The sequence below is a fragment of the Excalfactoria chinensis genome, chromosome 15 (assembly GCF_039878825.1).
Source record: "Excalfactoria chinensis isolate bCotChi1 chromosome 15, bCotChi1.hap2, whole genome shotgun sequence".
In the NCBI taxonomy this organism is placed as follows: Eukaryota; Metazoa; Chordata; class Aves; order Galliformes; family Phasianidae; genus Excalfactoria; species Excalfactoria chinensis.
The window spans coordinates 10,251,670-10,276,972 of NC_092839.1; the positions used below are offsets into that span (position 1 = coordinate 10,251,670).

Here is a 25,303-nt window from a genome sequence, read left to right on the forward strand (position 1 = left end):
TTACATCTGGGTTGGATTTGGCAGGTTTAGAGGTTTTCTAAAAGATTTCACATTTTTAGGAGACTTTGCAAAGCTTTGAAGCATTGGAAATACTTTTAGGTTTTTGGATGGAATGGCACAGAATTGAGGATTCTGATTTAAAAGTGAAAAAAATACATTCTTGTCATCCAAGCTGCTATTAAGAAAGATACAGAGAAAATTTGCAAATGAAGATGGAAATAGGTCTGAAGTGACATCACCTGAAACCAGGAGTACCCTATTTTAACTAGTGTGGTTACCTGATAAGCGTATCTGTGCAAGTACCGATGTGACAACAGCCTCTTAAGCCATTTCTAAGGCCTGATAGTATTCCTTAGGACACTACGACTTGTGTGTTTCTGCAGCCATGTTCTCCTTTTCCTGCACTTTCTACAGATTCAGAATCCAGGTGGAACTTTGAGCGTTCCCATCAGAATAAAATCTCAAAACTACTCTGTTACTGCACTGCAACTCAGCTGGCTGTAAGGCCATTGTGGCTCTAACTGGAAAAGAATGTCTCCTTTATCTTATTGATCTATCGTTGTTCAGTGATTTCTCATGTCTTTATATAAGACTTTGCACTTTAGCTGATTTTTTTTATGTGAAACATTTGATTGTCATCAGTTTATTTGAAGTATGGACATCCTCATTGCAACTTCATAAATGTTTGTACCAGACAACTGCTATCCAGTGTGTCTAGGAAGGAGACACAATATTCAAGTGGTTTGTATTAGTTTTTCTCAGCACAATAAAATAGCAGCTAAAATCTGGTTGGGAACAGATTTGGAGAATACTTTTAACTGCAAGAACATGATACTTCGACTCTGTATCTGGTGTAGTAGTGCAAGGGATCTTTTTTTCTTGAGGTTAATTTATTTATATGTGTACATCAGTGTGACTCCTCTGAATTGAAATTGCTTCATTAGTAAGGATGCTTAACATTTTTGTGTGAGGAGTGGCCATAAATACACTTGTTTCTTCACAGAAATTAAAGCGTGTTCCTTTCATCTTTAGTTTGAGTTAAAACAGAAATATTGGCTGAGTCGAATCTCAGGTATGCACTGCAACTTGTCAGTCATGAGCAGAATCTGTTAAACATGATAAATGAAGATTTGTCACACCTCTGTTATTTATGGGATACATAAATAGTGGGGGTCTGCTAGTTCAGTGCGGTTTTCCAGCCTCTATTTTTGAACTGAGTTTACTCCATCTGAATCTGAATGCATTTTATATTCTGTGCATTTGCAGTTGGTACCTTTTTGGATAGTGAACATGCATTTATTTTTTTTTTTCCTCCTGTTTCTATTTACTGTTGTGATATAAACCTTTCTGGATTACTTTAATACCATTTCAACCTCTCTGAAATAAAAACAACAGAGATCGCATCCTTAATTTACTATTCTAGTTTATGGATGGCAACCATCGTATTCTTCAGTCAGTAGGAGTGACTGGATTTTCTCTTTCTAAATCATGTCTGTTCCTTGGTATTTACTGATGAGGTACTTGAGCAACTTATTCTATTTTGTGTATTATCACAAGATTTTGGCAGTCTTTATGTTGACATCTCTTCCTTCTCCCTCTTCTCCCTTCTTTTCTCTCTTTCCCTCTCTTCTCCCAATTGGATTAATATTATTGTATATTTTTGAGCTCACAATATTCTCAGTACTAAAGATTCACTACGAAACTCCCCACTGTTTACAGAACACCAGTGCTGAGCAGAGCAAGAACAGTTTAGGTTTTTCATTGATCTTTCTTGTCCTGGTAATACCAAACTTAGTGAAACTCAGCAAATGACGATGCTGTCAACAACTTTCTCTCAGAGGTTTCCGGATTAACACATTAGTTCTCCTGTTAAGTTTTGATGTAGACTGAGAAAGGTAACGCAATTATGACTAAAAATGATTGAAATTCAATATGCTTGAACTTGAGTAGTAATGGGGTTTTTATAAAAATGTTAGATTTTGTGTAGGTTCTTTGATAAGCTACCCCGGGTTTCTACCAACAATTAGAAACAGGAACTGGGAGCTCATTGGTTATGTCCATGTTTGTAGTTAAGAAAAGATTTGCTTGTGAAATTCTATGGATAGCAGAGTGCTTAGTATGTACTCTGAGAATAGTGACATTCTTGAGCTCCCAACTCTGCGGTTGATTCTATAAATTGCCCTGAGTAACTAGTAGAAATTTAGTGATATTTTGATCTTCGCATTTTATTAAGATTAAACAACTTAGCAGTATAAAGGCAAAATTCTAACAATATAAAAACAATCTAGAGCTGTATCAAGTCTTCTTCAGCTGCATTACTCTAAATTAAATGGTCTTTTCATACTGTTTCTCTAGCCAACAAAACACAACATTTACAGGGCCATACCACTGCTGATGCCATTCATTCTTCAGATACACACCCGTACTGTCTGAGCTCTGAATCCAAGGCTTACCAAGTTAGGCAAGATGTGATGTCATCCTGTGCTCTCGTTGTGTGGCACGTGGAAATAAAACTGATGTTTACAGAAATTTACACTAAAGTAGAGCAAGAGAACAAACTGGTTCACTGTATTTCTGCGCTGCAAGTTGTGAGGTTTTACATCCTCAGCACTGAGAAAATGAGAAGTAAAGGAGGAAACTGAAAATTCGTAATTCCTTAAAGTAATATTCCTAGATCCCATTCTGTGTGGTTTTGGCACCAATTATTTCTGTAATGCTGTTGAAAATTCTGTGTTAATTCTCTTGTGACATTTTTAAAAGGGGCAAAAACTTTTGTGGCTCATCTTCAGTTCCAAAAGAGTAGATTTTTTTTCCTAACTTTTTTACTTAGAAGTAGGAATTGGTGCAATGTTTTGTCACTGTTTTTACTTTCTGTACCGATATGCATTTATGAACACAAATTGTGACTACCTGTTAAGTTCTTGTGGATATTTTCAAGAATTGTCCCATTTATAAGACATCCGAAAATACAGGAATTTCATGGGACTTGATGCTTGGTTTTGTCTCTGTTAGCTGATGCCATGGGATGTTTGGCATCCTTTTTCACCTACAGTATACTAGATCTATTTGTGAGTAGGATCCAAGTAAGCTCAATCCTGCATAACTAAAGTAAAAGCAACTCCAAGTATTCCACACAGGTTTATCTATAAGCCCCTATATGTGATTCACAGTGTTAAAACTGGTAAATGTTTAAGTAAAGAATTTGACTATGGTGTAGAAGTGGGGGATGCTTATTGGTTTCATCAAGTGAATACGCCTGGTCAAGTTTGAGCTATCTGATTTTTTTATTCACATAAAAACCAGTAAACTGGGGGGTTGGGAGCACAATTTATGGTACAGCTTTTTCTCTCTCTATATATATATAGTTTCTTCACTGTCAATAAAATAGCATCATTGCAGTTACATCTAAGAGCCTGTCAGATGTTTTACCACAAGGAAATACTAATAGCAAACATCCATGTTTTCCAGCTAGAAATCAAGAAAATTCAAGTAGATATTGGCATAAGAGGCACGGAACACAAACCAAAGCGTGCTTGTGTCATTGGTCACAATGAAGCATTGATGTTTGTGCAACATGGAGGAAGATTGGCGTTTTTGCAGACTCTTTCAGTATCACGTACGCCCAGGGAATGTATTTTCCCCTTAATGCCAGTTTGCCACTCCCAGAACAAATAGCAGTGACTACAAAAAAAAAGAGTATATTAGGAGTATGTCCATAACCTTCCAGGCAATCTTAGCTGCTGCTACCATTGGTGTGTGTATTTACATAAATACACTGCAGGCTTTTAATAATACAACTGCTGGCAGCTAGCACTTCTAGATGAGACCGGTAATAAGGTTAACGATGCTGGAAACCCCTCGTAAACACAAGCTTAATATTTGCATTGAAGTATATGATGCCAGCTTCCCCCCACCCTTTTCTTTTTTCAATTAAGTTTTACTTTTAAAGTTTTGTGTCCTTGGAATAAAGGACTCTCTTGAGAAGGGAACGCTGTGTGTTGCACAGGGGAATGGCTTTTCTGATCCTGAAGTGCTTCAGAAATACAAACATACCTGATATTTCCTTATGTAATAGGCTATCATGCAAGCGTGTTACTAGCAGCCTGTTTATATTTCTATAACAAGCCTATCTTCATCATCGCTACTGGTGTCATCATATTCAACTCTGGTTTGCTTCCTCATCATCTCTAAACCTCTCTTTTTGTATGACTTGGAAGGTGTTTCTGAGTAATCATTGAATTCAGGGGACCTGAGTGTTACTGAGGGCTTTTTAAATGTAGAAGAAGCTGTTTCATGCTGCCTCCCATAGGTCTCTGTCTGCTGGTGGGCCCCATTCTTGTCCGCAGCTCCATGAAGGTGAAGGATTTCTTGCAGGTTCTCCTGCTCTGTGCATTCTGTATGGGTTAATTTAGCCATAGAGACTGACTCAAGGTGAGATGCTGCTTTCGATCCCAGTGAATGCAAAGATCCAGCTTGGGAACTGTGGGTTGAGTTTTCCTTGGAAGATGAGCATGTATTTTCTTCAGTTTGATTTTCTGCTCTTTCTGAAGCCTGAATCATCGAATCTAACGTACCCATGCTTTCATTCCCTAACTCTACATTCAGCCCATTTTCTTGGCTTGCCTCTAGACCAAAGGAAAGAGGACAAGTAGTCTCTGAGTTTGTGCCAACAGATTGGTCCCCTTTGACTGTATTTGAGAGACTGAAAGGACAAGACCAAAGAGAAGATGCCATTGAGTCTGTCTGAACATTTGCTTGTGACTCCTCTGGAACTGATCGTTGAAGCACAAGGGGTTGTGTCACTAAATGGCAAAGTTCCACATCACTGCTGACCTCCTGCATGGCTGTATTTACTGAGGACGGAAAGGGATGAGCTGGATGAGCTGTCATAGGTACTTCCGGAGGTGCAACATTCTGAAAAGAGAAACTTGTTCTTGTGTGTTCCCTGATTTTCCCAGAAACGTCCTGTAGATATTTGGGAGGGGAAGAAATTTGCATCAGAAATTTTCAATCCAAAGCAATGCTATCCTTTAACAGAGTACGATAATAATGTCAAGTATGTCAGCAGAAGGCATTTAGCTGTGCAATAACTTGTATCAACCGAGTAGCTTAGGATAGTATCAACCTTTATTTATACAACTCTGATTATATTTGCACTCATTACTGCATATCAAGTTACTCATCCCTTTTGATAAGAACACTTTTTTTTTCTCCCAGTATGTGAGGGAGGTGTACTAATAGATGTATTTCTTTCCTAAGGTGTTTTTTCTTGGTTAGGTGACAAGTATGCTAATAATTTTTGGGTAATGGGGGCCAAACATTTCCAGCTGTATGTGTACTGTGCAGGGATAGCATTTTTTTCATTAAGGTATTTGAATATATACATTTTGAAGATGTTTATGCAACATTGAGGGAAAGTTTTAGGATGAGTCTTTAAGAAATATGATGTCTGTGATTGTGATACAAAGCACATCATCAGAGTTTGGCTCCTAAATGTTTATGCTATGTGAGGAACCAGTGCTCCTGCTACTCAAAACCAATCTGGCTCTGTAGCATCTGTCTTTGATTGAGGCTAGTCTATGGAAAAGTACAACAGTTAGCATAAGGATATGGACTGTTTCTCCCAGAGGCTCTGCTGACACTGCATAAAACAGCATTGTTTGCAGCATGCACAGATGTGCCTAAAGCCCCATCGAGCTAATGCAGCTTTTGGTACTACTGAAACTATAGTCACACAGACTTACCCAGAGGGCTGAAGAAGACCTGATGCCATTCTGGATGCACACGCTTTCCACTGCATGTGTCCCTTAGCATCCTCCCTACTTTCCCACTGGTAAGCTATTAACTGTCTCCATCACAGGGCGCTCTGTGCCACATCTGCAGGCACCTCCAACAGCAGCACCAACAAGGCTGACAGCAAGCATGAGAAGCACACTTTCCAAGTAGTGCAAGTCCCATTGTTCTTTTAAAAAGTGATCTCAAATTAGTACATTCCCATTATATTTTGACCCCCAAAATAATTTTAATGCAGTTTTAATCAAAATCTGTGATATAAAGTATTCTCAAGTTGAATTACATTTAGCACTTTTAAAGTTCAAGTTTTAATTGCCAGTACATTTGGTTTTCCTCTCATAATAATCAGTCAGATAAGGTACAAAACCTACTTGTTTATCCTCCTTGTTGTTTTGCTTAACGTGGTTAAGGTTTTCAATATGGGAAAATATTCCTGAGTTATTTTTTCCTCCCTTCTTCCTTACGCAAAGCAGCTTCTCTGAGGCAGAACAAGATGAGTCCTTTTGCTGGTGTAGATAATTTTCTGTTGGAAAAAGGTTTGAATAAGCTTTTACTTCGACTGTTGTTCCCTCACATGATGGAACTCAGTAAATTTCTCATCATTTCACTCAGCCAATTTCCATGTATTTACTGCTTTCCGTAACCTTTTATCCTAAACCTTATACATTTTCCCAGCTACCTTTTCTCACCTTTCCATTTCTAATGGTAATTAAGGTGTCTTTCATAGTAATAGCTATTCGTATCTGCTATGAAAAAATACAAGATAATGTCTCTGCTTCAAAGGTGGTCACAGCACAAACATTTCCATTATTACCACTCATTTAAACCAAAGGAGCAGAATATTTTCAACAAGTTACTGAAACCAAGTCCACACACCAGACTCACTTCATACAGCAAACATACAATCTTGCTTCAGAAAACGATAAATATTGATCCTAAACTGTGCAGACTCCTAATGGAAGGTTATTTTGTGTCATTTGTTTTTAAAATGACCTCCTAATTTGCAAGTTCACTTATCTAAGTAGGCGTATGAAAGTCATGTGTTTATCTTTTTATTTGCAGAAGATACTGAAAGCCAAAAGCATTTTTGCAGCTCATGTGAAGCAGGTACATATCAGAAATACTGCAAACGTTCAACCTTTTCAGAGCCAAACATTCAGTACACTCAGAAATATTTGAAATGCTTACCTTGTACCTTTGACTGAGGAGAATGACACTTGTTCTGGTTAAGTTTACAGGCTCGTGATGAATAGCCCTTTTTCAAAACATCCAGTGTTCTATTTGGAAACCAAAGTCTCTTGTTCAGTCGGTTCATTTTCAGCTGAGTATATCCATGGATGTGCCTTCCTCCGTACCTACATTGCAAATGGCATTGAGAGGCTGAACAAATACATGTTCTTTAAAACTGGCCATAGGAGAATAAGAATAATACCACAGCACTGGGCCATTTTCCTGGGAATTTAGGAATTTACTTCTTTGAAGGAGGTGTGAGTTTATGTTAATTCAAAAACTGAATTGATCTTTGGGGGTGGCTTTCTGTGAACATTATTACACCCATCACAGTAAAGTGATGTTTACATCCAGGGAAGGTGAAACCGTATGGGACCGCATTCCTTACCATTTGGGGGGGATTTTGATTTTGTTCTGTTTGTGTCTCCTCTTCAGTTTATTTGTTGCCAGTTTTTCCTTTTTGCAAACTGATGGTTTCTTCTTTTTCTCTGATATGTTTTTGAAAGCACCACCAGGAGCTGCTGAGCAGGACTGTTAAAAACATGGGAAAAATTGAAAGCACGTCAAAACTTGTGAACCACGTTAACTGAGATGGTAGAAATCTACACTCATTGGATGGCACTGAGTAGCACCATAGCTGATAGGATTCTCTGATGTTTTCCTTAGAATTTTCCTGTTAGATTTTCCAATCGCTTTGTCCATCTGATTTTATGAAGTTTAAACAACCCATTGCTTTTGTGGATCTGCATAGAAAGTAGTGTGTGTTCTTTGTCATTCTTCTCCCTGCGTAAAAATCAAGCTGAGTCCTATAGAGCTGTTCTAGGCTCTGTACAGACCAGTCTATCTTCACTTACTTAAAACTGAAAAGCTTTCAGGCTTTAAACACTTACGGGATATTAATGCAGTTTGATTTTGTTGATGTTTGCCTCTCACCAGAAAGCATCTAGTACATAGCCTGCCTTTGACTCAGAGTATCTCCAAGTAAAATAAAGTCCTGAGCTTGACCATCTCAGAAGTCCTACTCTGATTCAAATATTAATTTAAAATGGAAATTGTGAAATACAAATACTGTCACAAAAGAATATGAGAAATACCCCAAGGGGAAAAACTGAGAAACAAATTATGGTCTTCTCACTAGACAGCATTCCTAATGAAATTCTCAAGTGGAAGGTATGTACACAGAATTGTGTATGTTTTAGGCACCAACCAAATATCACTTATCTTATAACGATATAACTGATAAATTCTGCATCCACAAATGCCTGCAAATGTCTGTAAGCATTTTGTTTCTTAATTCTCTTGTTCTTCTATAAAGAATGTCCTTGTTAGCAAATTACACCCTTTTGAGAAAGGGAATAGGATTCTTAGTCTTACCTCCTGCATCTGTTGTCCTTGAGAGAAGGACGAAGGCAGTGTTTTTAAGCTCTTGTTTGTTAAGCCATAGGCCACAGTCTTGCTAATGTTTTTCATTTTGAAAATAGAAATATCGCATTTTGACAACATGCGCTCGCTGCTGGATTCCTTGTGGGTGTGAATGGAGGAATAAGCAGAGTCTGCGTTCCCTTTCTGCTCAGCAGGCAGAGGAAGGCTTTTTGTTAAACAGCACCAGGTTAATCGAGTTTCAGCATTTAGTGATGGGAAGGTGCTCTTGGTGCTCAATACTGTAAAACTTTCGGAGTAGGAAGTCAGGCTAGTGCTGCATAGCGCCGGGAATCCTTCGCAGTGAGTGGTGAGAGCGTGGCAATAAAACGTGCCAAAGGAATGGCACAAATAAGTGGAGCTATCTTTTGAGCTCTGAGACTGCTCCATATCTTCTGATGTTGGTGACATGTCCCTAAGAACACGCGGGCTTCCACCTGTGTCCCGTCCCATGACTGTTGACTCTGCATCCTTGCTAGAAGTTTCCCTCTGGCCTGATGTTGTCATCAAAGAGTCACCTCCTGAGCAAAGCTGATGTAAAACCTTTTCTTCTTTGATGTTGGCTGATATGACAAAACCACTCGAATACATAGAAGTAAAGCATATCTTCTTCTTTGGGGTCTGTGCTGATGAAGTAGTTATGCTCATCCACTTCCCTTCTGTTTGTTTTTGATAATTTAATTGATTTTTGTTCTGTTTGTTTTTCCAAGCCCCTCTCATAATCTCCTCCTTACAAAAGGTGCCATCTGCTGTTGTTAAGATACTTGTTGTTTCTGAACTGACTGGCGAGCACAGTACTGGAGTTTTCCAGTTTGCATGTACGTTCCATCGTAGCTCTCCTTTGCTGCCTTTTGGTCTCACTTCGAATTTTAAAGGAGACCAAAGCACATCATTGGAATGGGAACAGGGTGATCTGCTGTTGGAAGAGCAGGGTGGGCTGGTTAAGGAATCTGTCACAGAAGTACAAGGTGTAATCTGTTCGGATTGGAGCAGAGTTGACACATCAGTGTTTCTCTTGTCTTGTGGCAATTTAAGGATATATTTTGGAGAAAAGGAATTTTTTGATGGGACTGGAGTTAACTGACCAGATTGCACCTTCCAGAATCCATCATCTGCATTAGCAGCGTTGTCACTGAGAAGTTGTACTCCTGTTTTCCCAGGACATGTTTTGACATCTTTATCTGTTGTGTTGTGCAAAGAAAAAGTATCGCAATCGCTTCCCCTCAATTCAGGCCTCAGAAATCCCACAGATGAAGCTTTTGAGATCCCTGCTGAATGTGAAAGAGGGTTAACATCACCATAAGGAGCAACTTTAGTGGGGAGTCTGGTTGTTTTTGTACAATCCATGTCCTCAGCACCTCCAGCTGATTCATTAATTCTCGTGCTTAATTTTTGCTCCTCTGCTTTACTGAAGAGTTTCACTGGTGCTGTGGAAGGACACGGAGTGATGGTGCAGCAGGCAGCCTCTGCTTCTTTTACTGCACTGCTTTCACTACAGGGACTAGGGCAGCACTTCGAAATAATGTTTTCTTTCTTCTCCACTTCAACTTTCAGCTTTTTTCTTTCTGATGGTAAATTCTGGGATTTCCCTGAGGATTCTCTGTTGCTGCAGTGGACCCACAGGGGCATCAGGTCATGCCGGCCAGTTTCCTGATTCCTGTTATGGTTTCCATAATTGTTTGAAGTGCTTTTATAATCTGATTCAAATGTACTGGATTCTTTCCCAGGACTTGATTCCTCCCATTTGCTACTCAGTGCTGGCAAGCAGTTATCCTTCACTCTGTTAGTGTTGGGTTGACACTGAGTGTTTTGCAGCCTGCAGCCAGCACTGTTTGGAGCTGGTAATGTGTTGTTGCCACCAGTGTGTTTGTCTGTGTTGCTGCCACGGAGATCTTGGGATGTTTTGCTCACTGCAGTATGTGCACTCACATTTACTGAATGTGATGTCTCCATTCCATAGGTTAAACTGTCTGTGGTTTCCTCTGAGGACTTGTTGTGTGGAGTATGGTTACCATTAGCACCAGTTTCTGATTTAACAGTGTTTAATTCTGTTGTCACAAGGGAGGAAAGGCTGTCACTTGCAGAGCTCCTGACATCTTTTTCTTCAGCAATGTCAGTACTGCTGACTGACTCCTTTGAATCAGGACTGGAGCCTGTAATATCTGTAACCTTATTCCCTTTTTCTTTGACTTTCCTGGCATGTTGACTGCTTTTCATTTTCTGGTAGATTTTCTTAAAGGTTTCATCTCCGTACATTTGCCATTTTTCTTCCGAGAACATCTTTAGCTTCCTCTGACCGTGTTTCTTGTTTTTAGTGCTGACCACTTCTCCAGTCCCAAGCCTTGCACTCGTCTGCAGCTCCTCCGAGTGAGGATGATCAGCCACGTTACTTAGTGGCAAATCATCCACTGCAGTCTGTCTGACCAGAGCTCGAGGATGGCTGCTGGGAAAATCCACCAAATTTGCCACGAGATTGTTGCTAGGCAGCAAAGCAGCAGCGCCTGCATTTACAGACTGCTTAGTAAGAGACAGCGGTTTTGAGCAGCCTGCTTTGTCATGCCCTGCTCTTGTGCCTTCCACAAATGGCAGAGAGTTGCTTCGTGTGACAGGCACGGCATCGATCGTTGTGGAGAACTGTGTGGGGACTGAATGAAAAAACACTGGCTTGCATTTCTCTAAGGGTGCTAAGGTAGATTTTGCTGAACAAAGAGAAAGGTTCTTTTTCCTGTTGATGTCAGAAGTCCTGATGTCGAAATGGAAAGAGTCTTTGTATGTATAAGGCATTGGCAGATCTATGCTTCCCTGTTTAGAAAGGACAGTTTTTCTGGGCCTGACATTGTCTAACTGAGTGTCGTCCACCACAATTTGGTTATGGGAAATAAGTTTTGCAATGTGTTCCTCCAGCCTCTTTTTCTCTAGCATCAAGGCTGTAGCTTTCTCAGCTGGCTCAGACTTTGCACTGCTTCCGGCCGTGCACCTTGAGCTGCTGAAGGCAGTTTCGTTTTCCAGTTCAGCGCTGTGCTCACAGAGGCTGTGCAGCGGGCTGGAGGATGCCAACTGTTGTTCCGTGCTATCAGAGCGTGACAGATACCCTGAGTCGGTGCTTTCACACTTCTTTAGCTTGCAGTCAAATGGCTTGTAATCCCACTGTTTTTCTGAAGAGGTTGCTTGCTGCCTTTGCAACTGAACATGTTTGTTGGCAGCTGGAGCTCTTTGCTCCTGCATCTTCTTTATGTGACACTGACCATTTGGCAAAGCTACTGGAAATGATAAACTTGGAGGTTCCTTTTCAGAAACTTCCTGATCTGTCTTTACACTAAAAGACTGATGAGTTCTGTCTTGATTTTCTGAAACTACTGACGCGCTGTTTGTTGCCAGCACTGAAAGGTCAAGTTTCTTACTGTCTGTTACAGTGCTGGTCTCCAAAGTCGCCTGTTTCATCTGCATCCCCCGGTCTTCATAGCTGCTGCCATGTCCTTTGGTGCCTTGCTGTGTTGTGATACTCTCTATTGCTTTCTCACTTTGCTCTGGTGTACCAGTGTTGTCAGAGTCTGAGGGTAGTTTGGTGTTGTTGACGTGTGTTTGAGTTCTTCTATGTTTGTACAAATTACTTTGAGTTTTAAATGCGATACCACAAATGGTGCATGGGAAGGGTCTCTCTCCTGTGTGAGAGCGAATATGTTTCTCAAGGACACTTGGCTTCAAACAGTCTCGACCACAGTGTTTACAGATATATTTCCCAGCATTTTTTGATTTTCCTGGGCTTCCAATCGGTGCGTTGACAGAAGAGTTTGGTGATGATAAAACTGGTAAAGTGCTCACTATGTTCAGTGTTAGAGTTTGCCCGAGTTGTTTCTGAAACACTGACTGGGGCTGATCTGTGCCTTCAGAAGGAACAAGTGGGTTCAGGATCAGAGGTATGTTACTGCTGTCCAGGTTGCTGCAGCTCCTGCCAGCCAATAGCTGACTGCTTGGCTGGAAGCATCCTGGCTGGACTGGCTGGTACAGGGGGATGGTGAGGGCTTTTAGATACACAGGTTGAGACAGTGCTTGTTCTTGTGGAGGAACCGCACTGCTTTGGCTGAGAGCTGAAGGAGCCTGTGCAGGCTGATGAGAAGAGTTTGGAAGTGCCTGGTCTGCAGCTGTCAGACCAGGATGCTTCTGGGCCTCCATTTCCAAGGTTATCTGTCAGGTACTCATGTATCTGTAGGGAAGGGGAAACAAAACCAGTAGGAGTATTCAGATAGCTGAATAAAATAAATATGTTTTTATTGGTATGTATAAATAAGTCAACCACTGGACTTGGAATGCTAGCAAACAATAATATAACAAACCATATATGGTAGTGATAGTCTGTGTAATGCCTATATTTTCTGGTTAAATTGATTCATCTTGCACTGCTAAGCTAAAAATGAAAGAGTTCTGCATAGTGTGAAGAGCAACAAAGAATGCACTTAAAACCTACAATGGGCACACAAAATATTAGAAATAAATCTGAGTTTCGGATCTCCAAATGCAAGCTTTAGCCCAAATGCAGCCAAGCCGGGTGAGCTCTGAGGTGCAATGAGGTCACTCTGTGTTATTGAGGCTGGACTGGAAAACCACTGAGGGTAAAATGACTTTGGGCAACTCATTCCAAACACAGGGCATTAAGCGTGGCTGTATCATCTGAGTCTAACCAGATATGGCTAAAATTGAACCGATCTTCTGTTACACCAATGAGGTTTACATGAATAGGCACAAAGTAGAAAAGATGGTATCACAGCAAAATAGCATAAATTAAAGCTGTCGTTTGTAGCCCACATTCACTTTGACTAATTAAAGGGAATAGGATGGTACACTGTTTGTTTTCAGATGTTGTCTATAAAATGCTTTCAGCTGGAATTTAAAAAGGTTTTGGATGAAGTGAAGCCATTCTGATGAAAATCTGTCTAAATATACTCAGGGTTGGGGCTGGTCCAGAATAATCTTTTTCTAAACAAAAAATTTTCTTGCCTTTTTCTTCCCCCTCTTAGAAATAAACTGTTTGAAACAAGCTAGCTGACAATTATTGTTAGGAAACATGATAGACATCAGCCTCATCTCATTCTGGTGTGGGTAACAATTAGAAAGTGATCTTTGAATGCCTATTCAGATTATTACTCTGCCATATTCACAGCTACGTATTTATTGCTTGTTACGAATATAACTGCTCTTGTGCAAACAATCACAGTTACAAACTCTTAAAATAACATCAGTGGCTACATGTGAAATATGCAACCTGTTGTCTTACTGGATAGTCTGTAGCAGCATTGCAGTACCGTCCTTATATAGTTTTAATAGTTAACCATTACTGGGAAAGAGTAATAATTCTTACCCCAGACATGTTCTCTGGTGGGTGCCATACGGCGTGCAGAATGTTAGCATTACTCAAAACAAAATCTCTTTTGCATGTAGTTATTGAGGATTTTCCAAATGATTCATATAAAGAAATGGAAAACTCAGTATAATTGTTTTCAAGTATTCCTCATTTACTGTTTGATCACTTGATAGAGCTGGTAAATTGACAGCTGGATGAAAATCCAAGAGAAGTCCTGCTACTTCATAGCTGAAAATGGTAGCATCTCACGCCACATGAAATAATGGGAAAATAACTTTCTATTAATTAATAATTACAATTAATTACATCCTGGAAAGTCCTTGCTGACTGGCAACTTGAATGCTTTCAGGTACGTGCTGTAGGTTCTGGAACACTACAAAGTCAAAAACTGGGGTGTTTTCATATGACGAATCAGCATAACAGAAGCTGTTTTATCATGTTAATAGGTAGAAAGGAAGACTAAATAGTTGTGTTCCCTCTTTCTGTATACTTTTTTTCCTAATTCCAAATATAGTTTATAAAACCTGCCTCTTTTATCAGCAGAGTTATAATAATCTTGGATTATGCGATCAAGTGATGTTTCTTATCTGCATGGCACACAAGCACTGTCAGTTGTCCATTAGAGTTAATGACATTAAATGAACTTGTAACTGCTTTTTTCCTGTATCTGTATGTCACTTCTTGGTACACCATTAAAAGGAGCTTTATAGTCCTTGAGTCCAGATGCAGTGTTAGTCCCCTGGTTTGGTCTACAGGTACAGACTATAGACATAATAGTTAGGTTATTTTTTTACCATACAGATTTTCAGCACTGAACAAACAGAATGGCCTGCACTGTTCTAGGAATCCTTGCATTTTTTAAAGCTTTTAACCATCCCTACTTAAAATATAACATCATAAAGCATACAGAAGAGGAATCCTCTTTAGTTTGCAAATAGTTTTAGCTTGCATACCTGTTATTGAGGCACACATCTCAGCAGAAGTCTCACGTCTGTCAATACTTCATACGAGCAGAGAGAAACAAGGACAAAGACTTGAAACAGATTAGAAGTAGGAAGTATTTTTTTTTTTTTTTACATCGGTGTCACAGTAACAACCTTCAGAAAACAGGAAGAGATGAAGCAAAAGAAAATGAAGTAGCGTTTCAATCTGCTCTTATCCTTTATTCACACAGGAGCCCATAAACAGAAGCAGCTGCCTCTGAGTACCAGCATTTGATGCCCTGCTTTCAGTGGCAGCACTCTGTGGAATAAGCTGGCACAGTGATAGAAATATTTCTTTGTCTCCATAAAGATAATTTGCCTGTAACCTTAAAGATACCTCCCAAAATGTGTTGGAAAAGGAAGCAGTGGAGGAGAGAAGCTATTTGCTGCATATGGAAAGATAAACTCATCCAGGGAGGGTATTATCCCAGCAGCTTCTAGTGGTGTCAGCAGCAGGGTGGTAACCAGCAGGCAAAATGCTGCAAAGATGAACAAAAAGGGTTTGGGGCGTTCTCAGCCTTTGTGAAACTTGTGAAAAGCTGTAGTGAAAGCAGGACGGGACGCAGCCAGGAGAAATGAAAAGATAGTTCTGAGAATTTCAACTGTTTGTGGGTTAACTTTGGTAAAAGTCCTCAAACAAAATGGTCAGCTGGGGTGACCAGCAAGGAGAGCTGTTCCTTACCTTCATACCTTTGTAAAATGTGCATAGGAACGGCTACTGCTTCTGCTGCTGTTACTGAGTAAATCCCAGCCTAGAACAGACAAGATTTGTGCCCAGTAATTTTACAGCATTAGCAGATCTGACCTGTAAAATGTCATTAGGAAGATGTGCTGTATAATCTGTTCATGACTCAGTAAGCATGCGCCAAATCCAAATAGCTGCAGCCTGCTGGTGTGGATTGGACAGGGGTGAAACTGTAATATTTAGGATTGTTTGTCCAACATCCTCTCTAACAGAAGCTCTTTCTTTTAGTAATTTGGTTAGTAAGTCAATGCTGGAGATGTAAATGGATTTTAATTCTACACAGCTCTATTGATCTCGGGGAGTTTTGCCTGTTGTTTTGCCTGTATTTTCAGTTCTTTTCTGGATTCTGTTCTAATAGACCTCCAACACTGATGGTGGACAGAGAAATATGCCTGTCTTATCCTTATCTTTCTTGCCTGTCTTTTAGTTATGTGGTTAGCAGGGCCTAGTACTGTTGCCTAAGATTCTACTTGTTTCCATCATACACTGACTTGGTCCTAATAATGGTAAAGTAAATGCTGAAATTCAGTGACTCTAGAAAACTACTTGACGTTGTGCACTGCTTTACAACAGACCCACACTGTCCATATGGATAAAGCATGTCCATATGTGTGCAGCAACTGGTTAATTTCAGTTGGCCAATATACAGCAAAGTAGCTGGTTTAGCTCTGTGTGAGGATAAACCTACTGTCAGGGACAGGACGGGGTATATGTGGCGCTTACAAACTCATTTCATACTTAATTCTAGTCTTATTCAGTAATACTAGAGAGAAATCCGCATGTGATTGGTGTGCGTTTTAAGTTCCAAGAGTGTGTGGAAAGGGCTTCTTGACAGGCATTTATAGCCTGCATCTGTCAAGGATACCTGCAGGAGTTTAGTCAAAGGTGTGACCGTGTGAAAGTGGCAATAAGGCTGCTTCCTACCGTAACAAGAGCCTATCAACCATGTTTTAAAGTTGAAAATGAAGAAAGTGTCTTAAAAATTGTTAACTATTCATTTTATTTATGAAGACAGTAGTGCTGAGAGCAGCACATGATATCCGTGCATAAGATGCAGGTGCTGTAATTATCATTCCCAGCTGCTAGGCTACCACTGATGGCTAGCAGGAGGTGTCCATGTTTGTGAAGAGCTCCCTTAATTGACTAGACAAAACTATTCAAATGCAAATGTAATGAAGTAATAGTGAACTATAGAGCCAGAAATAAATGTCACACAGGTACATCAAACACTGCTGCTTTAGTGGAAAATAAATGTTTACGAGTTCACCCAAATGCTGGAGCTTTCTAGATCTCAATTCAAGTTTGCAAGCGGAACTGATACCTCTTCTGATTAGCACGGAAATGAAGTCCTGTTTGGCTTACTTGAAAACTGTTTCCTGCCTTTATTTTTTTTCTCAGTTTGACTTTGTACCTCGAAATGTCTCATAACAGAAGTTCTGACTTCACCTTTTCGCTTGTTTTTAAGGGATGTCTCTGATCTCACAGGGCTGTACCAGCAGCTTGCAGGCTGTGTGTAACTTTATTAACAAAGTAGGGAGCCTCAGTTCCATGCAGAATTAGGATGGAAATGTGTTATTTCCTGATCACCTCAAACTGCCATAATCCTTCATCATTTCTTGCTCCAATTCTGACTTTTGCAAATCTTGCTGCTCATTAGTAATTATTCCTGAAGTTTTGCCCTGCTTTGGCTGCTATAAGAGTGCAAAGCAATTAGAGAACACCCTTAATGAACTTTGAAGGTCTGGTGCTTTTTCTTGTGGACAAACATTTTTGACACTTTACTCCACTGTGTTAAATCAGCTCTTTTATGAGTTTTGTTAAACACAGAATGTGGCATTAAAGCCTTCTAGGAAGAATGTGATCTGCAGTACCTTTCCTTCCTTCTGAAATAGCACCGACTGTTCTGAGCATTATTAAATATATGGTTTTCTATATTTCCAAAGGCTGACGTTGATAGTAACATTGTTAGCTAAAATTTTAGTGTATAAATAGATGCTATTTTGGCCCTTTGGAGCTCTTCATGCAATTAGTGTCAGTGAATATTTCCTGTTCTACTTCTCATGTTTCTGCTCTTCCAAGCTCCAGTAATAAGAAATGCTTTCCAGTTTATTATATGCCTTTATTCCAAACCTACCAGTGCTTGCTTAAAAATAAAACAATCAAATCTAAACCATCTGTTGGTTTTGTAACGCTGTTAGTGACTTCACAGTACTTATAAAACAAACGAACCCAAAAGCCTCAGAGGATTTCCATCCTTTTTATCCTTTTATCACATTTGCTGCTGTGCATTTCTCTGGTGAAGAAAGAGTTAAACCTCCAGCCAGCAGCCTGCAATCAACAGGTTGTTCTCACAGCAAAATAATAACCCCTGCCCGTCTTTTAAAGTTTAGAACGTTGGACTAAATGGAGAAAAAATACTGATTAAATCCCCTTAAAAACAGAAGTGGGGCCAGGACTGAAATGAAAGGCTTTCTGTTAGAGTAAAAAATCCTCCTCGTTCCCAAGTGAAAGAACCGTTACATTAAAACAGATATAACTTAAAAATATACCTCATCATACCCAGAACTTCATTAATCTCTGTCAATATAGAATGATAACAAAACACTTGCTAACCTTTAGGTGGCCAATTCACAGGCAGGTGGAGAGGTTCAGGTCTCCCTGGAATAGCGTTGGAACAAAAGCAGCATCCTGTTTCCTTTTTTCAGTGTCTTTCTCTTCTTTTTTTTAAGCATTTGAAAATGGAAAGGTGGGTGGCAGGGAGGGGGCGAAGGCAGCCCACGCCTGGGGTGGGAAGAGTTTTAATGGCCGATGCTGGTAATATGGTTTGCCTGCTACAGTGTCTGCACTACTGCAGCTCTGTGTGTGGGCGTAAAGAAATGACACGACTGGGTTTCAAACCATTACACTGAAGATTTGCAAACAGTTAAAAAAAAAAGAAAAACACAAAAAAACACACACAAAAAAAACTCCCCCATGCACAAAACCATCAGGCACCAATGAACAAATGTCGCTTTATTTCTTTTTCCCTTTTCCTCAGTTGGGGTTGTTGGTTTATTGTGTTTTTTAACTGAATAGGTTTAACCCAGTCAGGTTTCCTCCTCGGCCTTTAAAATAAAAAAGGTAAATTAAGTATTTAAAGAAGGTTCTTTGATTTGATGTAGTGAGAACATTTTGGTATCGTTTTTGCTGCTGAATTTTGATTAACCAAGAAGTGCCCATATTCCAAAAGGTGTCCGAGGTCTCATGGTAAAGGTCTCCAAAGCACGCCTGTATTTCTGCCTCTGAAGATGCTAAATCCTGGTAGCACGAGGCAGAATGGGGCTATAGACATAGCAGCTGCCCCACAGCCAAAAAGGCACGGCGTTTTAAACCACGATTATTGCCTTGAACGTTCCACAAAACACAGCCAAGACAAAAAGGGATGTTCTGGCAACCCATTTTTGTTCAGTGCTCTTGCAATGTGTCAGGCTTACTGATCCAAATCGAAATCAGACAGAAAACAATCTGAATGTTTGATGTAAGTACTGAACAAAAAGGGGGCCAACAGCAAGGAGACAAAAGGATTGCTCTGTATAATACCATGGGGAAGTAGAGGAAAATGTTATTTATGCTAGAACACAATCGCTGGCACAAATGGGATTGAATACATGTGGATATGAACACAACACTGTTGGGAAGGACAGGGAAATTTTCTGTGAGACGAGTAAGAGCAATTTACAAGAGTATTGTTGACCCCCCAAAAATGAAACAGAAACAAAACACTTTTAGAAAGGAGACTGAAAATTTCGAGGAACCTTTGTGATTCATCTGCTCCGTGGCAGTGAGGGACTGGCACTTGTGAAATGTATTTCTTTGTATATATATGAGAGGAGGCATCTAGACTGAAAATTGCATGCTTGCACCCAGATCATATGCATTCTTTAGTGCAATGTTTCAGATGTGTATTTTTTTAGTACTCAGATGAGTTCCCAAATCAAACGGGTTCCAGGTGCATTTGGTGTTTTGTTGCCATTAAAGAGCAAGACACCTCAGCAAAGCGGGATGGCAAAAAGAGGATTCCCAAAGTGCTATATAGTGCATGGTGTCACTGACAGTTCTTCACCCCATCCTGGCCACAGTGGTTCCAGAGCTGAAATCTACCAAATCAGTAGAATTCAGTGTGTGAATGGAGGCAGCAAAGCTGAACTCGAGCACCTCAGGCTACTGCTAATTCCAACCTTTAACAAATAGAAGGTTGTTAAACAATGAATCACACTACAGTGAATGCAAAAAGATCTTCATTTCTAAATCTGTCTGGTAAAACTGTCAGGGAAATATTACTGCTAATCCACAGAAGTACAGGCCGATGGGGTATTAAGTGGGGTCTGGACATCAGCCATAGTAGGAGCTTGAGTCTTTCCTTCATGTATAAACTACAGGCTGAGTTCAGCTTCAGTCAATTTTGCTAGCAAAATGTCTGCGGCCTCCAAAAGCACGTGGTTAGGGGGGAGAGAAATATGGCTCCTAGCAGCATTACAGTCATGCAGGCTCTGAATATAACTGTACAACAGTGTGGAATGCTGATTGAAATTGCTTGAATCAATTCAGTAAAACTGGTAGTTTTCCTAGCACCGTGATTTTTTTTGTGTGTAAATAAGAAGACAGGTTTTTATCTCCTTTCTTTTTTGTGACTTTCTCTAAGCTGTAAGTTAATTATGTGCACTGCGTGGTCACACTTGTGGTCAGATACACATTGTGCATTATGCATAAGTCCTTTAAATTGCAACTTTCATGACAGTTTGAAAGAGTAGCAACAAAACGCAATGCTTGAAGCAGTATCTTGGACAGGTACACATTGCTCACGTTGTATCTCATGGGCACTGTGCAGTGACTTTGTCAGCTGTAGCACTTCTGTAGCATTCGTCATTTCTGCCATGGTATCATCAGCCACTGTGCTGCAGATAAAGTGGCAGCTGAAATGCCTGAATACACCTCGTCCTCCTCTGGGGACTAATCCACATGAACAATTATTATATAATAATTCTATCAGTTATCACAAATAGCCATGTTTACATGTGTGAACTCTTAAGTTTAAATGTACAGAGCTTGATTGCCTACCACAGGAACACTTAGACTCTGGTGCTTCATGTAATGTATTTCCCCACAGAACACAGCTCTATAAATTGACAATCTCTTCAAGCAAATATTAAAAGTTTGGAGATATTTCATCATAACAAAAAAAAAATTGAAAGCAGGATTAGTGAGGGCATCCCAGTAAATAGGAGAGCTAATCATTACCCTAATAGCAGTACTGAATAATGGCTACTGATGTTCATGCTTTTGTATGTTTTTGCTAGACAGCAAGAACTGCCACCCTGAACACAAGGGTAATCCTCACGTATGTCAGGCCAAAAAAAAAGAAGTCCAGGAGAAAAGAACTTAAAGACAAAAATGTGCTTGAACAGCAAAAGGGAGAGACACTTTCATTAGGAGCAAACGTGGTTCTGCTTGCCAAAGAAATGCCAGTACAGGGAAAAGAACTAAAACACAAGGCATAAGTAATAGATCCCATAGGGAAGAGAGTCAAAGGCTGCTGAGAAAACACTGAGGCAATCATGACCGAAAGTGTAGCTGGTTATGCATGCAACCAAAGTGTTTCACTAAGGACTGAATTTCTGCTTTAAAGTGCTCGTGTGCTTTTCATACCTCAGCAGCAGGGCTGTGCAAGTAGGCACTCACCTGAGGAAAGGTGCATATACATACATGATAGCTGTAGCCTCAAGCCACCTCCCATTAAAAGTTACAGACCTTTTTTTTTCTATAAAATTATATTAAACGTGCTTTAGGTAAGGTTGTATGTGCTGAATCATCATTCAGGGTGGACTTGGAGTTCCACTTCATTTATACTTTTTTAGTATTAATTCAGCATGAGCAGTTCTGGCAAATGGCTGATTGATGCATTAATTCATAAGGATATTTCACAACCCCCAAACAAAACTTAACACTGAGAGAAACAACAGGTCAGCAAGATGAGAATTGGTCCTAACGTACCTGGAAATAGGGTGGGAATGAAGAGAGCTTCATTTACTCCTCTGTGCTCAAGTCATTCTTTTCCTGGTAGCTGAAAGGATAAAAAGTGGAGGACATTAATGCTGCATCTTCTATGAAATAAATGTTTTGCAGGAGGAGTATAAAGAATCTTTCCAGGTTTTTTAGATTGCTGGAGTAATGAGCTATAATGTCTTCAGGCATATCATAAAAATGAGTAATTACAATTATGATGCATTTAAAAGCCATGTAGCTTTCAGAGGAACAGTTGCTTCGACTCAGAAAGTCAGGAAGGTTAGCTTTTTTTTACATATGCACAGACTACTCATACCAATTCCTCCATCTGTTTCTTGTTTGTCATAGAAAACAGATAACTTCAGAACTGCTGATGATATTCAGAAATGTTCTAAAAACCAACAGCTACATTAACTTAAACGTACTTTGCAGAAAACAAGACTGGAATTCGACAGGGTCATTCATCACTTAAATCAACTTTCGGATCAATGTCATAAACAATAAAGGAAAACATCAGTAACTGGAACTGTAGAAGCACATCCCTGATTCCAGGCCAGTACCACTCACATGGCTAAATCCATGTTCCACACCATTCTGCCAACTCAACTATATTTTTTCTTATTTTCTCCATAAGCTTTTATGTAGTTGTGTTTTTTCTCAGCACGTTGTCAAGGAAGCCCTACATTTTTGTAGCTCAGCATCCAGCTCTTTATTGTTATAAACACAGAACAATGTAGAATTTTGGACTGATTGATGTACTTCCCAGTATGAAGAGATTCTTCTATAAGTTCTACAGGATCAGAGAAAGATTTAAAGATTTGTTCCTACCAAGATATTTGGTTTGCCAATTAACTTGACCTCTTATTTACCTCTGTCACAATTCCTCTCGCGTTTTGTTGTCTCTGAGCAATTCTGAATTCCTCTAACAAAAATACTTTGAATTGTGTGAGAGGCTGACGGCTCATGTTTCAGTAGTGATGATAAGGTTGAACACTACTTGTGTCCCTTCCCGTGCCGTAAACTTACCTTTCATTATCATTTTTACATGCCTTTTTGCTGGGATAGGAGGTACTATGTACACTCAGAATTTACGATGCATTCCAAGGAACAACTGTTCTTCAGCTCTCTGCCCAGGGCTGGCTCTCTCTAGAGTTCAGCAGCCACATCCACACTGCAGGGCACTTGATCTGTCTCAGGTTTGGCGCTTACTGTTGACATGACGTGACCACTGTCCAAGTAGTTCTTTCATGGTTGTGTCTTCCTGGCAGAGTGCTTTCACCTTTCCAAGTGGTGTATGTTATTGGAATGGACGTGAATTTCACTTGTGTATCATGGTTAAAGGTATTCCTGTCATTATCTCCTTTGGGTTTCATGGAGCTATGCTTTCTTTCTGTTGTCAAGGAAACACCAGTTTTTTCCCCCCTTGCTCATTAATGTCTGCGTTTTTGTTTCCATAGCTACAAAGGATCCTTAGTGTTTTAAAATAGCAGTAATTGGATTACCTTAATTTTTTTAATTTGTTGGCACCATTAATGGCTCCAATTTTCAACAGCAGGCACCAAAACTGTATCAGCGGTTTTTCAGCTACTAATGCTGAATGTCCCCTTGTCCTGAAATACTGGATACGTGCTGAGAAAAATCCTCAGCATCCAGCCTCGGGCTCTACACATGGAACTCTGGTTTAAGTCATTGAGTTCTCAATCTCTTGTTGTATTCAAATGTAGTTTTCTACATGTACTAATAAGGTATATGCAAAACTGTGGAGATTTTGCTTATTTCTTCTCTTATTACTAGTTGCTTAATATTCCCTCAGTAACTATGTTGAAATGTGACCATTATTGTTTAATTGGAGTTTCCCTCACCATGTCTGTACCTAATGACCATCTATCTGGCACTGGCTGAGTTTCCCAAAAGCTGTTTGGCACAAAATCCGAGCTGAAATTACTGAAGATAGTCATTTCTTTGCTCTGGTTTCTGATAGGAGCCTGCTGATAGAAGTTCTATTCTGAATTTTCTAGGCATGAACCCCAACATTTCACATATTTCCGAATCTTCGTAAATTTGACTTTCCTTTTCCCTTTCCCTTTCCCTTTCCTTTTCCTTTTTCCTTTTCCTTTTTCCTTTTCCCCTTCCTTTTCCCCTTCCTTTTCCCTTTCCTTTTCCTTTTCCTTTTCCTTTTCCTTTTCCTTTTCCTTTTCCTTTTCCTTTTCCTTTTCCTTTTCCTTTTCCTTTCTTTTCCTCTTCCCTTTCCCTTTTTTTTTATAAGAACACAAGCTAAAGAGGGTCTCCAGCCTAAAAGTAGTTACAAGCAAGCTGTAAGAAAAACGTGACAGAAAGGAGCTAGATGCTGATCACTATAAACAGGGAATTCCCATTAACTTAAAATACTAGTTCCTGCTTTTCAACATGGATTTTCTTGCATCCTTGAGGCAAAGAAAGAGTATTACCATAGAAACAGTATCCCGTATCATTGTGGGCCTTTCTGGTGCTTGTGTGCTGTTATGGAAACAGACATCTTAACTGCTGTCCATGTGTTTTCTATTTCAGTTGTTGTGTTTGTAAAGATACGTTATTAAACTATAATTTCAGGATTCATTTTAATAACAACGAAGTCTCTGAATTGTTCAGCAATTTACAAAGCACCTCAAGGCCGTCCCACATTAAAAACAGCATTAAAACAAAATGTACAGTAACAGTGCCCTCGCAGCAGTTACTGGCCTGTCCAAATTTCTATCGTGTGCAAATAATTAGAAGATGGACTGTCCAGCCTTCCAATCACTTGTAAAACTACTCTGGGAAAGCAAATCCTTAACCCATATGATCTGTGAAGGGACACATCCTTCCTGCATGTCTGCATGGAAATGAAAGGCAGAAAATTCAGTGAGAAAATGTGACGTAGTTGGCTGAGCTGGGAACCGTGAACTCTGAAATGTTAATCCCTGCTGAACCATTCTTTTGTCTTGGGAAAGCCATCTTTGATCCTGATCTTGGGCTTATTTCTTGGCATTGAGTCCTTAGAGCTTTGAGAAAATCTCCTCAACCTTTTTGTCTCCATAATATCTGACATACGACGTATTTCCCCAGAGTTTGGCAAGAGTCATTATTTCTTAATTTTCTGGAACAAAACCCTTTAAAAATCTGTGACACAATTGCAAGTTTTTATGGTCATCCATCATTTAACTTGTCAGTTGTAAGTAGCTTCCTGGCCAATTATATTAATTATACTTTTTAATTACTGTAATTCAAGAAGTCTAAGTGTGCCCTTTTTTAACTTTATCTTTTATCTCTTTATCTCTTTATCTGATTTTAATCGTAATCATCTGTACCAGGAAGGTGATACGCTGCCTCTTTTCCTTGCAGTTATTATGGCTTGTAATGGGGGTATTTCCTAACACTGAAAAACTGAAAAGATGTCAGCTGCAGATAGGATTAGAACATGTATAATGAAAACAGCCAAACATAATGAATTCTTTGGTAAAATTCAGGTGCCTCCACTGCGCTTCAGGGAAACAGAAAAACAACATGGAAACACGTCAGTTTTGAAAGTCATCTAATTTTCCTCATAATGCCAGTGATGCAATGATGCCTCAACAATATTTGTATCATTTAAATGGAGCAGTGTTTTATGAAGAGCTTCTAATTAAGCATCGGTTCAACTCCTTACATGTTTTCCCAAACCAAACTACTGATGATGGTGTTCTTGAATTCAGCTTACAAAAAAAAAAAAAAAAC

The 25,303-nt window shown here is 39.6% G+C and overlaps 1 protein-coding gene across 5 annotated transcripts; it reads right to left on the reverse strand.

The window, feature by feature from the left end:
* Positions 1 to 3,011: 3,011 nt before the first annotated feature.
* ZNF831 (zinc finger protein 831) lies at positions 3,012 to 21,621 on the reverse strand. 5 transcript variants are annotated; one of them, XM_072350353.1, is made up of 7 exons: positions 21,560 to 21,621; positions 14,755 to 14,801; positions 8,398 to 12,646; positions 7,412 to 7,554; positions 6,982 to 7,148; positions 6,165 to 6,316; positions 3,012 to 4,965 (listed from the first exon to the last, which is right to left on the reverse strand). In XM_072350353.1, exons 3-7 carry the CDS (start codon positions 12,613 to 12,615, stop codon positions 4,108 to 4,110), a joined length of 5,538 nt encoding a protein of 1,845 aa, XP_072206454.1. In that variant the 5' UTR covers positions 12,616 to 12,646; positions 14,755 to 14,801; positions 21,560 to 21,621; the 3' UTR covers positions 3,012 to 4,107. The 5 variants fall into 5 exon arrangements, with proteins under 5 accessions (XP_072206454.1, XP_072206452.1, XP_072206451.1 ...); XM_072350351.1 differs by lacking the exon at positions 21,560 to 21,621 and adding an exon at positions 18,143 to 18,389; XM_072350350.1 differs by lacking the exon at positions 21,560 to 21,621 and adding an exon at positions 18,143 to 18,389 and having other exon boundaries at positions 14,755 to 14,898.
* Between the last annotated feature and the right edge of the window lie 3,682 nt (positions 21,622 to 25,303).